Source organism: Jaculus jaculus, chromosome 4, assembly GCF_020740685.1.
Source record: "Jaculus jaculus isolate mJacJac1 chromosome 4, mJacJac1.mat.Y.cur, whole genome shotgun sequence".
Classification (NCBI taxonomy): Eukaryota; Metazoa; Chordata; class Mammalia; order Rodentia; family Dipodidae; genus Jaculus; species Jaculus jaculus.
Window position 1 is genome coordinate 73,478,599 of NC_059105.1, and position 13,683 is coordinate 73,492,281.

At 39.0% G+C, this 13,683-nt stretch overlaps 1 protein-coding gene across 1 annotated transcript in view; it reads left to right on the forward strand.

Annotated features, from left to right (window-relative positions):
- Positions 1-13,683, forward strand: part of Ttc21b (tetratricopeptide repeat domain 21B) — an 83,141-nt gene that overhangs the window by 58,135 nt on the left and 11,323 nt on the right. The window contains exons 21-26 of the mRNA XM_045147630.1: positions 175-285; positions 1,342-1,423; positions 5,258-5,408; positions 5,609-5,770; positions 7,837-8,032; positions 12,184-12,408. Of these exons, the coding sequence (XP_045003565.1) occupies positions 175-285; positions 1,342-1,423; positions 5,258-5,408; positions 5,609-5,770; positions 7,837-8,032; positions 12,184-12,408 (927 nt within the window). The remainder of the gene's footprint in view (positions 1-174; positions 286-1,341; positions 1,424-5,257; positions 5,409-5,608; positions 5,771-7,836; positions 8,033-12,183; positions 12,409-13,683) is intronic.

Consider the following 13,683-nt stretch of genomic DNA (forward strand, 5'->3'; position numbering starts at 1 on the left):
CATCTACCCCTTTTCAGAATTCAGTTTTCTCTCCTTCTGCTGTGGCTGAGGTGATGTCCAGCCTCTGTTCATGCCATTAAGCCAAAATAAAACTTTCCTCTCATCAGCTGCTTTTGGTCGGGTGCTTTGTCCCAATGACATGAAGGTGAGACTGCACTTTCCTTTGTACTCTAGATAATGCTGGAACTGGCACAGTTATACCTTGCCCAAGATGACCTTGATGCCTCCCTGCGGCACTGTGTGCTACTTCTCCAGAGTGACCAGGACAATGAACTTGCTACCATGGTCAGTGAATATGTTCATGCTGTAAAGGGAGTTGAGATTTTATTCCAGTAGATAGTTTTAGATTTTACCCTATAGAACTAACAGTAGATGGTGAGGGGGAAAATAACATTTTTCTAATGTGAGCATATTTACCAAAAAAGACCAAAGACTGTTAGCTTTGTAGTCAAAAGAATCAACAAACTTGTGTGGTACCTTTGCTTTTCCCCTGGGTCTAATTAATTTCCTTTGCGCCTAAGGGGTGCTTGTTAGTCAGGTGGTATTCATGGGTTAAGCTAAAGACTAGCGTGTGAGTACTGATTTGGACAAACTGAAGACTTAGTCTCAGGGGAAGTTCTAGAGTTACAGAAAGAAAAAGCAACTTCATGATTCATGTCAAGATAGTCTGTTTCAAATAGAGATTTGGGAACTGATGACATTGCTCAGTGGTTAAAGGTGCTTACCTGTAAAGCCTGCCAGCCAGGGTTCAATTCTAAAGCCACCCCCACAAAAAGTGGTGTTAATGTCTGATGTTGGCCTGCAAGGCAAGCGGGCCTGGTGTACCCATACATATGCACATGCATGGAAATAAATAAATTTGAAAGTAAATACAGCTGTGCTTTTCTTCCTCATTTCTACCTGGATTGAAGTTTTTTTTTACCATTCAGTTTATATGGTGACACTGTATGAGGCATATTCAGTTATTTCATCTACAAATATGTCATCTCCATTTTAAGATAGAAAATCTCAGCAGGTCTTGTTTATTTTATGTGTTTGATATATTTATGACTTGAGTTTTATTTGTAATCTTCTCATAGTCATTGTAGCCAAGTGCAATAAGGCATACTTCCTACAATAGCCCAATAGAATGTGAAATTCTCTTCAGATTTATTTCTGAAACCACCCCCAGAAACATATTTTTTATTAATACAGTTTTGTGAACAGAGCAGTCTGATTTGCATGGTTGATTCATTTTTATAAATCTTTGTCCCTCTTCATGTTTTTCATAGGTATTTTCATAGTCCTAAATCCTGATTAAAATCTATGGTACTCTCTTTAGAACTGACTTTATCTTTCTAGATGATGGCCGATCTCATGTTCAGAAAGCAGGACTATGAACAAGCAGTATTTCACTTGCAGCAGCTTTTAGAACGTAAACCAGGTACCTAACATTCCTGCTGCTGACTGAATCTGCCTGTGTGTGTCTGTGCACTGTTTCTCTAATGAACTCATTCCAGATGCTGGTTACACTTTCTCCTGCCTCCTCATACTTCCAACACTCTGACCATCACCTGAGCCTCATCTAAATACCTTTCCTCTGTTTATTTGACTAGAGAAATATGCAACTAGAAGAGAACTCCATTAATTCCCTGTTACCTACACCCCACCCCACCCAGTCTGTCTCCTTCCAAGTTCTGATTGCATTGCCGCCAACTTGTCCCTGCATGCTGATCACAGCCCCTCACCCTGAGAAAGGCTTATTCCTACAGTTACTGCTCTCTCTCACATTACTTTCCCCCAACCCGCCTCCCCCCATCAGCAATACAGCCCTGCTGTGACAGCTCCCACATTCAAATTACCCACTATGCTCCCTGCTGGCTTTGTACTAACCTTCTTTTATTTCCAGTAGACCTCTGTCTTGTTTGCCCTGAATTTCTGCTTTGCATCCTGAATTCTGTGTTGTTCTTTTCTTCCTTTCTGGGTTGACACTTAAAGCAACACATGCAGCATTCCCAGTCTCCCTCAAGCTCTTCCCAATTCATAGCATTCCTCCAAGAGTTGCTAGCCTTGCTTTTATAGACGCCCAGTTCTTCCTTCCTAGGTATTCTCAAGCTGTTCTTGGTGATGTTACCTTCACAAAGTATAGTTATTTTTATGAAATTTAGAGAAGCCCTCGTGGGACACATAGATGTTCTAGATTTCTGTTACTTGGCACTGACTTTCAAATAGGTCATAGTTAAATTGTTTTATTAAACTGACTACTTTGAACTGTTTGTAAATGAATATAAAATAATTTTCTTTTTATTTCTGTATATTATATGTACAAAATAAGAGGCTTGATTATGACATTGTCATGTATCTATACAGCATACTTGAATCATGTTCACCTTCAACCACTCTTGTCCCTCTCCCCATTCTGCTGCTCCTCTTTCTTTTCTCAACTAGCTTCCTTCTTTTAAATATCTGGAGTAAAGTCCAGCTTTTAACGTATTTAGAACAAGGCTCTTATACTTCAGTAATGCCAAATTGCGTGCAACCACACCTCTAAGGCTTTGTGTGCATTTTTTCCTTTTGCCTATAATGAATTTTGCCTGCCTTCTTTCTCCCTGCCTTTGCCAGTCCATAATCCACTTGGAGGGAACAAAATCTTGCATTCCCCTCCCTATATGCATTAGACAATTCCTTATGCATTGTGTGTAGGACAACCACTCACCTGTTTTGCCCAGGGTCACAAGAGCTCTGGACCCTGGACATTCCATGATATGGAAAAGCCATGTAACGTGGGATGAATTGATCACTCTAACCCAGATCAAAGTGCCAACTCATCTTTGCTACTTGTAGTACTTCTCTCTCTCTCTCTCTCTCTCTCTCTCTCTCTCTCTCTCTCTCTGTGTGTGTGTGTGTGTGTGTGTGTGTGTGTGTGTGTGTGTGTGTGTTTTAGAAGGCAGTTCTTTTGGGTTCATGGATAATATATTCATCTTAAATTCCCCATATCAAACAACATAAGCCATTCATATTGTGCAAAGTAAGTGATTGTTAGTTGGTAGGGATCAGTAGAGAGTGACTAGAGTTAGGAGTAGACTGCTTGTTTTCTCAGTCAAGCAGTGGTGAGGTTTTCATATGATAATGAGGACAGTGGAAATGGTGTTAGAGATTTAAGCACATAGGAAAGTGTAAAAAGCAGATCAAAAATGAACCCAACATGGCTCAGGGAAATTTTTCAGAAGAGGGGGCAGAAAGAATGTCAGAGCCACAGGTTGGGTCATGATATGCAGAGACATTTATCTTACACATAACTGTGGGCTAACTCCACAGTGCACAACCCATATACCTCAACAAGGAGGGGCCAAGGGGAGGGTGTAGGTCATTGATGAGCCTAATAATGGTGCCAAACTGACTGTATTTGCTGAATACAAAACTAATTAATAAAAAAAAACGAGTTGGAGTGAATGAATTCATTATAGAAATACATTCATTGCAACATTCATTTGCCAATAAATCAATTCATGTTTGGTGTTTAAACATAAGAAATTTGTATAGATTTTTTTCCCATGTAGTCTTTGTTTTTCATATTGTATGCTTTATTCATAGTAGAATTTTTAATATTTATTTACAGAGTTATTTTGTCTTTCTTATACTAACACATGCATGCACAATTATACTTCATTAGTCATACTCAGTAGTGTGTTTTAAATTATGGTTATGTTTTAACTTACTTTAGAAATGCACTGTCCAGGTTGACTTCACGTAATAATTAAAAATGCTTGTTGCAGTTGTAAAGCTGCACTCAACAGAGTGAATAATGTTTTATTGTATGTATGAGACCACAATTGTCTGGTCATCTTTTGGTGGACATTTGAGTTGTTTCCACTTTTTTGTTGTTGTTTTGTCTTTGAGGGAGGGTCACACTCTAGCCTAAGCTGGACTGGAATTCACTTTGAAGCTCCAGGCTGGCCTCATTCACAATGATCCTCCTACCTCAGCTTCCCCAGTACTGGGAAAAGGTGTGCACCACCACTCCTGGCTGTTTCCCACTTTTTTACTATTACAAGTAATGTTGCTATGAATATGTGTGCAAATACCTGTTTAGGCCCTATCTCAGTTCTTTGGGAATGATACCAGAAGTATACTTGCTGAATCAGATAATATCTTCCTTTTCCTTTTGAAAATAGAACCAAGGACAAATTGACTTTAAGATGAAGTGTGTGTTTGTTTCTTCACACATGTGTTTTAATTCTAGGAATTCACTTTAAGAACATGATCACAATAGGTTTATGTAAGGATTTTTTACAATATGAGTTCTGTCATAATTGAAACTTACGCTCCCAAACACCTAAAATACAACTTCAAAGCAATAAAATAATAACTATTAAGATAATAGAAAGTTACTAAAATCATGCCAATGAAGACCATGACAATTTAAAAATGTTTACTATATAATGTTGAAACAAAATTATATCCCCAAGTTTCAAATATTGTATATATATAAGCAAATAATAGTTATAGATACACATCTAAATTAATAAATATATAAAAGGAAACACAACAAACTATAGTTCATGTTTTTGTGTATTTTTCCTTATTTTTTGGTACTTATGAATTATTTTTATAGTTCTCAGAGTTTAGTATGTTATTCATAAGAGAAAACTACAAGGGGTTGGAAGAAGAAAATTTTGGATGAAGAAAAGTTAGCGGAAAGCAAAATGTTTCAGTTCTTGTTCTGTAGAAAAGGGTGAAGTGAGGTTGAAACGTTGGGACTAATACCATATAGCTACAGTCTGTTAAGATAGTATCTGTTCTGATACATTCATACACATGTTAAGGAATGTCTACAGTAAGATTTGTAAGTGCCCACGTCAACTACTGTCAGAGAGCACTCCTGTCTGCTCAGGTGCAGTAAGTGAGAAAGAGGATCTCAGAAAACAGGTGACTTGCCCTCTGTGATCCAATCCTTTCTGTTGAATTTCAGAGTCTATATTACATATTTAGAGACAATATAGAAGGTTTGATACCAGGAAAAATTGAAAAGTAACAACAAATGTGCCATTTTCTAGTGAACCTTTTTTCATTGTGACCAACCCAGCCCAACCCCCATCGTTAGATAGATTATCCAGTTGGTTAGAAATCCCTTTAGGAAGTTGTGCTCCCTAAAGCAGACCTTTGATTATAGTTGTGTTGTATTTCGTTTTAAGTAAATTATACATAAATAAAGCAGGATTGTGACTATTTAACATGTTTTAAAATATGCTGTATCTGAAGTGCTGCTTCCTTCTAGATAACTACATGACTTTATCTCGTTTGATTGATCTCCTAAGAAGAAGTGGAAAACTTGATGATGTTCCAAGATTTTTCTCAATGGCTGAGAAATACAACTCCAGAATAAAACTGGAGCCTGGGTTTCAGTATTGTAAAGGACTACATCTGTGGTAATTCTATTGGCAAATATATCTTAAATCATACTGGGATTTTGTCTCATTGTAAAGAAAGTACACTAAGTTTTTCCTTGTAATGAAAAAGCTCTCCAATTTAAAATATTTTAATAGTTTTATTTACCAAGCATAGTATTATGAACTACCATAAAATTTGTACTCAGTGATTAAAATATATTTTTTAAACATTTGATAAGGTATACTGGAGAACCAAATGATGCCCTTCGACATTTTAATAAAGCTCGGAAAGATAGTGATTGGGGCCAAAATGCCCTTTATAATATGATAGAAATCTGTCTGAATCCAGATAATGAAACTATTGGAGGTGAAGTGTTTGAAAATCTGAATGGAGACCTGGGGTGAGTAATGTTTGACATGTTTCCTTTGGCACAGATATTTTTTTTTTGTTTTTTGTTTTTCGAGGTAGGGTCTCACTGTAGCCCAGGCTGACCTGGAATTCACTATGGAGTCTCAGGGTGGCCTCAAACTCACGGCAATCCTCCTACCTCTGCCTCCCCGGCGCTGGGATTAAAGGCATGTACCACCACGCCCAGCCTGGCATAGATTTTTTTAAAAACTTTGTTATGGATAATATCAAGAATGCAAAAGAGAACTAAGTTCCAGGATTATGCTAAGGAAAAGTCAGGGATAAAATGACTAAAATTTTTTTTTTAATTCTCTGTATTAGGCATGAAATATTTTTAGTTTTCCTAAGTCAAAATAGATGTGTCATGAAGGCATTCCCCTAATTACTCTAGAATATAAGATTAAGTACAGCATTTGATACCCATGATAAAATTGCCTCCACACTAACACTAATGGTTTTACAAGTGGTCATTTATGACAGCCTTGTGCTGCACTCTTTATAATACACACCGTTGCACTTCTTCCTGCGACAACATTATGAAGTAGGCACTCCTCAGCCCCCTTGGTGTGATGCTAGGCTGGGCCTCATGCTTCCAGCCCTGCTACTGTTGCTGTCCACTGTGGTCTATACTGGCAAATTGTTGTTTCCCACCATGCTATATTTGTTGCTTTCTTCTCCTCAGAATCAGGCAAGGCTTGGAGGGAATGTATAATGATGCAACAGCAATATAAGAGCCGTTAGAAGCCTATAATTTATCTACGGTGCAAGACAGTACCTGAATCCATTCAATTTCCCACACCATAGATGTGTAAAATGGATGGTTAGCATGGTAGGAGGTCATAGAAATAATAGCAGTGTGTCACTGTCAGCTGAAAATGTGTGCAGGAGTGGGAAAAAATTGGACCTAAACTTCTGAGAGGTTTCAAGGTTTGGAGACCAGTGAAATTTTAAAGTACAGAAATCTATTTAATTTGTTTTACAAAGATTCAAGTAACATATCCTGGTATAGTCTTGTGAGCTGCCCAAGTGGAGATCCTTAATAAATAGTTGAAAACAAACTGGAATTCAGAAGGGGAGTCTCACCCCTGCACGCCTGCTGATTTAGGAGACATTCACACAGAGTGCAGGGTTGGATCTGTGTGCGTGAAGGGCTTTTTGCAAGTTTATGTAGTAACATAAATCTGAGAACTAGAGGTCTGCAGGAGGGGGTGAGGAAAGAGAACCAAAATTGGACAGTTACAGAAGTCAAAGGCAAGCTCTGGAGAAGATAGCAAGTGAATGGAAAAGCCTGAGGCCTGAGGAAAGACAAATGGCGTTTTTTTGGACAGTTTGGTTTCTTTTGTTAGTTGGTTTCAATGTATGTGTGTAGAAGAAACTTGCTATCAAGTATTTGAGATATTATACTTAAAATTTAAAAAAAAAAATGTCTGATGGGAGGTATGGTAGAGAAGACAGAGAGATTACATAATTGATAAACTTAAATTCAGATCCCAAATTTACCATTTATTAACTGTGATATTTGACAAATCACTTCCCCTTCTAGGCTCATTTTTTCAATTATTAAATACATTTGACATGGATTCAGTGAGTCATATATAACATAAGTGCTTTCCCTTAACTTCTCCTTGTCTTGTGCTTTCCTAGTATAGAAGACCATGTGACAATTATATGATTCTACTTTGATTTTTCTTTTTCCTTTTGGTGGTGCTAGGGATTGAACCCAAGCCTCATTTATACTAAGTAATGATGATTCTACTTTTATTCTAGTTTTGTATTAGCTGAAATGAACATATTGCCACATGTAGCTATTTTCTACTTTTGGTTTTCATTCTAGAGTGAATTGTGACTTAATGTTGTTTTGCAAAGGATATAGTCATTTTTCTTAAATACATGAATATGATTGCATTTTGTAGTGGAAGAGAATGAGTGACATTCTTGACCAAAGATCAATCTTAAATGAGTGATAAAGAGAAGCTAGTACCCTAAAGCTCTTATTCCAATATCAACTAATTCTGTCATGAGTAACAGACACAAATGACCTGGTTTTAATGTATACAGTAATTCAACGGAGAAGCAAGAATCTGTGCAGTTAGCAGTGAGAACAGCAGAAAAACTCCTTAAGGAACTAAAACCTCAGACCACTCAAGGTCACGTACAACTTCGCATACTGGAAAACTACTGCCTGATGGCTACTAAGCAGAAGTCTAATGTTGAGCAAGCATTAAGTGCCTTCACCGAGATAGCTGCCTCTGAGGTTCGTGGAACTTTTTCAGCTCTGTATATCTTTTCTTGATGGTGTATAAGTATGTGATTGATAAGTTGAGCAATTTTTGAAAAGGAATTAAAAAGTAAATGTATACTTCAACATAATCTTACACAATGCACCTTTGTTTCCATTAGAGATGCTCTCTTTGTGTGGATGTTGATTATGTGCTTATCTATGTGGGGATGTTAAATTCACAGGAAGGGAATTCTTTGGAAGAGTACAGGAGAATTCTGAAGGGAAGAACTTTATCTTCAGTAGAATTGTTGTGTTATAGATGTCACCTACATTGACTTACTTAGTGGAGTTAAGTGCTTGGCTGCCTCACTGCCCCCCTTTTCACACACACACACACACACACACACACACACACACACCTTGAATCATTCCAGCTGGAGAGCCCAAGGTGATGAATACTGACAGTTTAGAGTTCCAACTGAATGGAATCTTTTTGTTGCTATTATTTTAGCACTTTTGTTCTTACAAGATTGCTTAAGGGCTGGAGAGATGGCTTAGCAGTCAAAGCACTTGTCTGCAAAGCCAAAGGACTCCAGTTTGACTCCTCAGTACCAATGTAAACCGGATGCACAAGGTGTCACATGTGTCTGGAGTTTGTTTTCAGTGTCTAGAAGCCCTGATATACCCATTCTCTCCTCCCACCCCTTTCCCTCTCTCAAATAAATAAATAAAAATATTTTTTTAAAAAAAGATTGCTTAAGATATCCACTTTCTGCCTCACTTTGTGGGTGTTTTCCAGATTTCCTTCCCATCCACAACACTATTAAAGAAGGACTTCTGGAGTCACCCAACCAGCAATTAGTGATATCAGCTTCTCAGTATCATCACTGAACTTCATGTTTGTTCTTCCTCTCAGCTTGAAACCACCGAAAAACTTACAATGTGTCTCTTAGGATATCTAGATTTTTTATTTTCTTTTCATTGGAGGTGACAGTGGTAGCAGTAGATTACAAGTAACTCTCCACAGTAGCCCCTCTGCCCACCTACCAGGACCCTGGGGCAATTGAAATGTCAGGGATTTGAGCAGAGCTGTCTTAGATACGGGCTTCATTAGTACAGACGTCAACCTTGGGACACAACACCAAGATAGCATCAGCTTCAGTACCACACAGAGCAGAACCTTCTACAGGATGCCGTGGGGATGATGTTCTCAGGGGAGGGCTGTGTTGAATTGGTCTTCTGCCACAGGTTGAGGTCAGCTGTTGACTGTTCATGTAAGTCTAAGAAAAATTTAAAAGCACAAAGTGTTATGCCCCTAAATGTTGTGAAATTGAATTCCATCATATAACAGTGAGTTTGTTTTAAATAACTCCATTATTCTTAAAGTTAAAAAAGGAGAAAAGGCAAATGCAGTGAAGCATAGTACAAGTATTTCCTAGAAAGATTGGCAGTCTAGATAAAACTGCATTACTTTTATCATACTTGCCTGTCATTATTAATGCACAGTGCTTTAATCTGTTTACTAACCATATTATCTAAGCAATACTTATGAACTAAAATTTCATAAACACCATTTTTGTCATGTTTTTTTCTTCTAGCTCAGACCACATCTATTCAGGGTGATGAGTATTACTAAGTGCTCAGTAGGTGCTATGCCTAATGGGAATAATAAAATTAAGTAATGTTTGGTTTCTATTTTCAAATTTCTCATACTATTCAGAAAATGAGGCAAACATATAGAGTAATGCAAGGAAAAAAGTTTTCAATATTTTTATTTATTTGCAAGGAAAGAGAAAGTGTGGATAGGCATGCCAGGGCCTATTGTTGCTATAAATGAACTCCAAGGTACATGTGCCACTTTGCGTAACTGGCTTTACATGGGTACTGGGACATCACATTCAAGCTATCAGGCTTTTCAAGCAAGTGCTATAACTGCTAAGCCATCTCTTCTGCCCCCAAAGAAAAGTGTTTTATATTTTATCTTAGAGATGTAAATAAAAGTGCTATAGGAGGTAGCATAAAGAGAGTTGGGAGATTCATAAAGAAGCTATGATTTAAGAAGCAAATATTATTTTTAAAAACTAAGATAAAGGGCATTTTTCATAGGTAGAAATGGGCATTTCTTCTAAATGAAGATGAAATAGGAATTGGTATAAGTCAGGGTCACACAGGTATGTGACAAGAAGTCATGAGGACATGGTAGAAGACATACTTGGCTCAAATGCTGGTTTGCATGCCATTACCTTGAACCATGTATGCAGCTTGTAATGGAGCTGTGTTGTCCACACTGAATCTTGTTCTCTGGGGTGCCTGAGAGGGAAAGGAAGAAGAGTTATGCTTTATAGGTACATATAAGAGAGAGAGAGCTGTGAAGTCCACACAAAGACCTTATGGTTTAATGCAGAGATTCAAGCTCAGTCTTGGAGTTTTAAGATCTCTCACTTCGAAGTGATGGAGCTGTGGAGAGCTGATTCTTTTTCATCAGACTTAAGCTGTAGGGATTATCTGAGATGTTCAAGGTGGGATGTTCTAGGTTGGCATGGGACTTTTCTGCAGAACCTTTATCTTCCTTGGCCGTCTTCAGGCCTAACTGATAAATAACAGGAAGCATCCATCTTCTGTGTTCTCCTAGCATCTGAACATGTCTTCACAATCTGCTGCTGGCTGGATTTGGCACACGAATGAAACTGTTTTGCCATACCCTATTGTGGAGAATAGATTACATATTTACATAAAACAATAGCAAAGAAAGTCTTATATCCCTCCTGATTTCACAAAGCCTTGATGAATTTCCATTCTCTCTTCCAGGATCATCCCTAACTTCCACCAGAATCAGTGCTGGAGTGGACATTTTACCCTTTGCACTCCCCTTTTTCAACATTCCTTAGTAGTTGCCCGGATTCACAGCCTTACAGTCTTTGTTAAATTCACAATATAATTTCTAATTTCTGTATGTTCAGGTGAAAACTTCCTCCCTCTGAAAGTATCATAATCTCACTGCTGAAATCTAAGAGGCACTATAGTCAGGAACATACACATCAGTGCGTATGGAAGTTAGTTTACTAGACAGGGTGCTAGTGGCCTCCAATTCATAACAATTCTATCACTCTGTTGGAAAGAATACTGTGCTTTATACAACCTATCAGGAAACTGAACTCTGCATCTGAAAGCCTGCTTCAAGGCATGAACTTGTTTTATCTAATCTCCAGGTGATTGATTAATTGCATACCATATCTATAACATGACCAAACTTCACTGGGACAAGATATTTGTTTTTCAATATTTATTTATTTATTTATTTTTGAGAGAGAGAGAGAGAAAAAAAGAGGCAGAGAGAAAAAAGAATGGGCATGCCAGGGCTTCCACCCACTGCAGCTGAGCTCCAGATGCATGCACCACCTGCACTACATCTGGCTTACATGGGTCCTGGAAAACTGAACCCAGTTCCTTTGGCTTTGCAGGCAAGCACTAAGCCATCTCTCCAGCCCCTAGATTTGTTTTTCATAAAAGAAGAAGAAGAAAAAAAATTAGCAATAGCAGTTTATCTGGAAAGGGCTATCCTTTTCAGGTCAATGAGGTACTCCTATTTGACAGGCAGAAGATCTAAGGAGACAAAATTTTAAAACTGGGGCAGGAGAGATGGCTTAGAGGTTAAGTAACGCACTTGTCTGTGAAGCCTAAGGACCCAAGTTTGATTCCCAATGCACATGGTGGTGCATCTGAAGTTTGTTTACAGTGGCTAGAGGCCCTGTCACACCCATTCTGTCTCTCTCTCTCTCTCTCTCTTTTTCTCTCTCTAATAAATAAATAAATTTTCTTGAAATAAAAATTTCTAAGAAAAATAATGAAATAGAATTTTATAGTTTATTCTTCTGTTTCTATAGGAATACAAGATGACACTATTTGAATCCCAAGTTGAATCAAGTTGCACTAATTGCTGGCACTGTGCTTATAGCATCTGCATAGTTACTGATTCTTTTGACCGCATAGTACCTTGGTCTCGTATCCTTAGGGTAGCTTGAGACTACTCGGTGTGTTAAGGAGGGCAGTAATCACAACAGTCAGAGAACAAATGAGTTCCCATACCACATTCACTGCTCCCATGGCTTTTTTTTTTTTTTTTTTCCTAAACAGGGGTCATTTATATTGTCCCTCTTGGACTCTCAAGTTTTGTTTTTTTACAGAAAGATCACATCCCAGCACTCTTGGGAATGGCAACAGCTTACATGATCTTAAAGCAGACTCCTAGAGCTAGAAACCAGCTGAAGCGGATTGCAAAAATGACTTGGAATCCTGTTGATGCTGAGGAGTTTGAAAAGAGCTGGCTCCTGCTTGCTGATGTTTACATTCAGTTGGCAAAATATGACATGGCCGAAGAACTACTGAAACGGTGCCTGCGCCACAACCGAGTAGGTGATGGGCTCATGAACAACCACAACTAAGTAGAGATGGGTTCAGGGACCATCATAACAGAATACTGGTGGGTATATGGACAGTTGTATCAGAGTAGTGGTGAGTACGTGCACAGGTGTAACAGAGTAGTGATGGGCGTGTGGACGATTGTAACAGAGTAGTGATGGGCGTGTGGATGATCGTAACAGAGTAGTGATGGGTGCATGGACAGTCATAACAGTAGTGATGGGCGTATGGACGATCGTAACAGAGTAGTAATGGGTATGTGGGCAGTTATAACAGAGTAGTGATGGGTGCATGAACAATTGTAAGAGAGTAGTGATGGGTGCATAGATAGTTGTAATGAAAGGCCCAAGAATTCAGAAGCTTAAGCGGGCCCCTGCATACCTCAAACTCCAGGCTTTACTCTCTGTTGGAAGCAAGTAAAGAATCCCTCTTCTCATTATATCAGAGCCCGCTCCTAATATAAAACTAGGTAAAAAGGGCATGAGATAGCCCTCAAGGATGGGAAATGAGTAATGAAGTGAACCACTTATTTGGTTTCTATAAATAGCCTGCACCATAAGCCTTAATAGCCCACACTGTAAGCCTTAGTAGCTCGCACCATAAGCTGTAGCAGCCTGCCTCAGACCACCAAGGTCATAGGAGGCTGATACCACACTCTGCTACCCCCACCCAAGGACCTGCGCAAATGCTGACCTCCAAGGTCATAGGAGACTGGTACCACACTGTGCTACTCCCACCCAAGGACCTGCGCAAATGCTGACCACCAAGGTCATAAGAGAATGATTGGTCCACGAGGGGCTTGAACAAGTTAAACTAATTGGCTTAGAAACTATGGGGTGGCACAAACTGATTGGCTCGCACCCTGCGGGCTCCTGATATTAAAAAAATGATTGGTCTAATGCACAGGCTTTGTTAGAAACCCTATAAAAACTGTCCCATTCCTGAATTCGGGGCTCTGCAGTCCTCTACCCCTGTGCGGTGTACGACTGTGGGCCCCAGCGCACTTGGAATAAAATCCTCTTGCAGTTTGCATCAAGACCGCTTCTCGTGAGTGATTTGGGGTGTCGCCATATCCGGGCAGAGCGTGGGGTTCCCCCTCCTGGGGTTCCTACAGTAACAGAGTAGTGATGGGTATGTGGGCAGTTGTAACAGAGTAGTGATGGTTGCAAAGACAATTGAAACAGAGTAGTGATAGGTGTATGGACGAAGGTGGTGGATGCATGGACAATCTCTAACTTTGTTACTTAGCTGTTCTATAATACAGT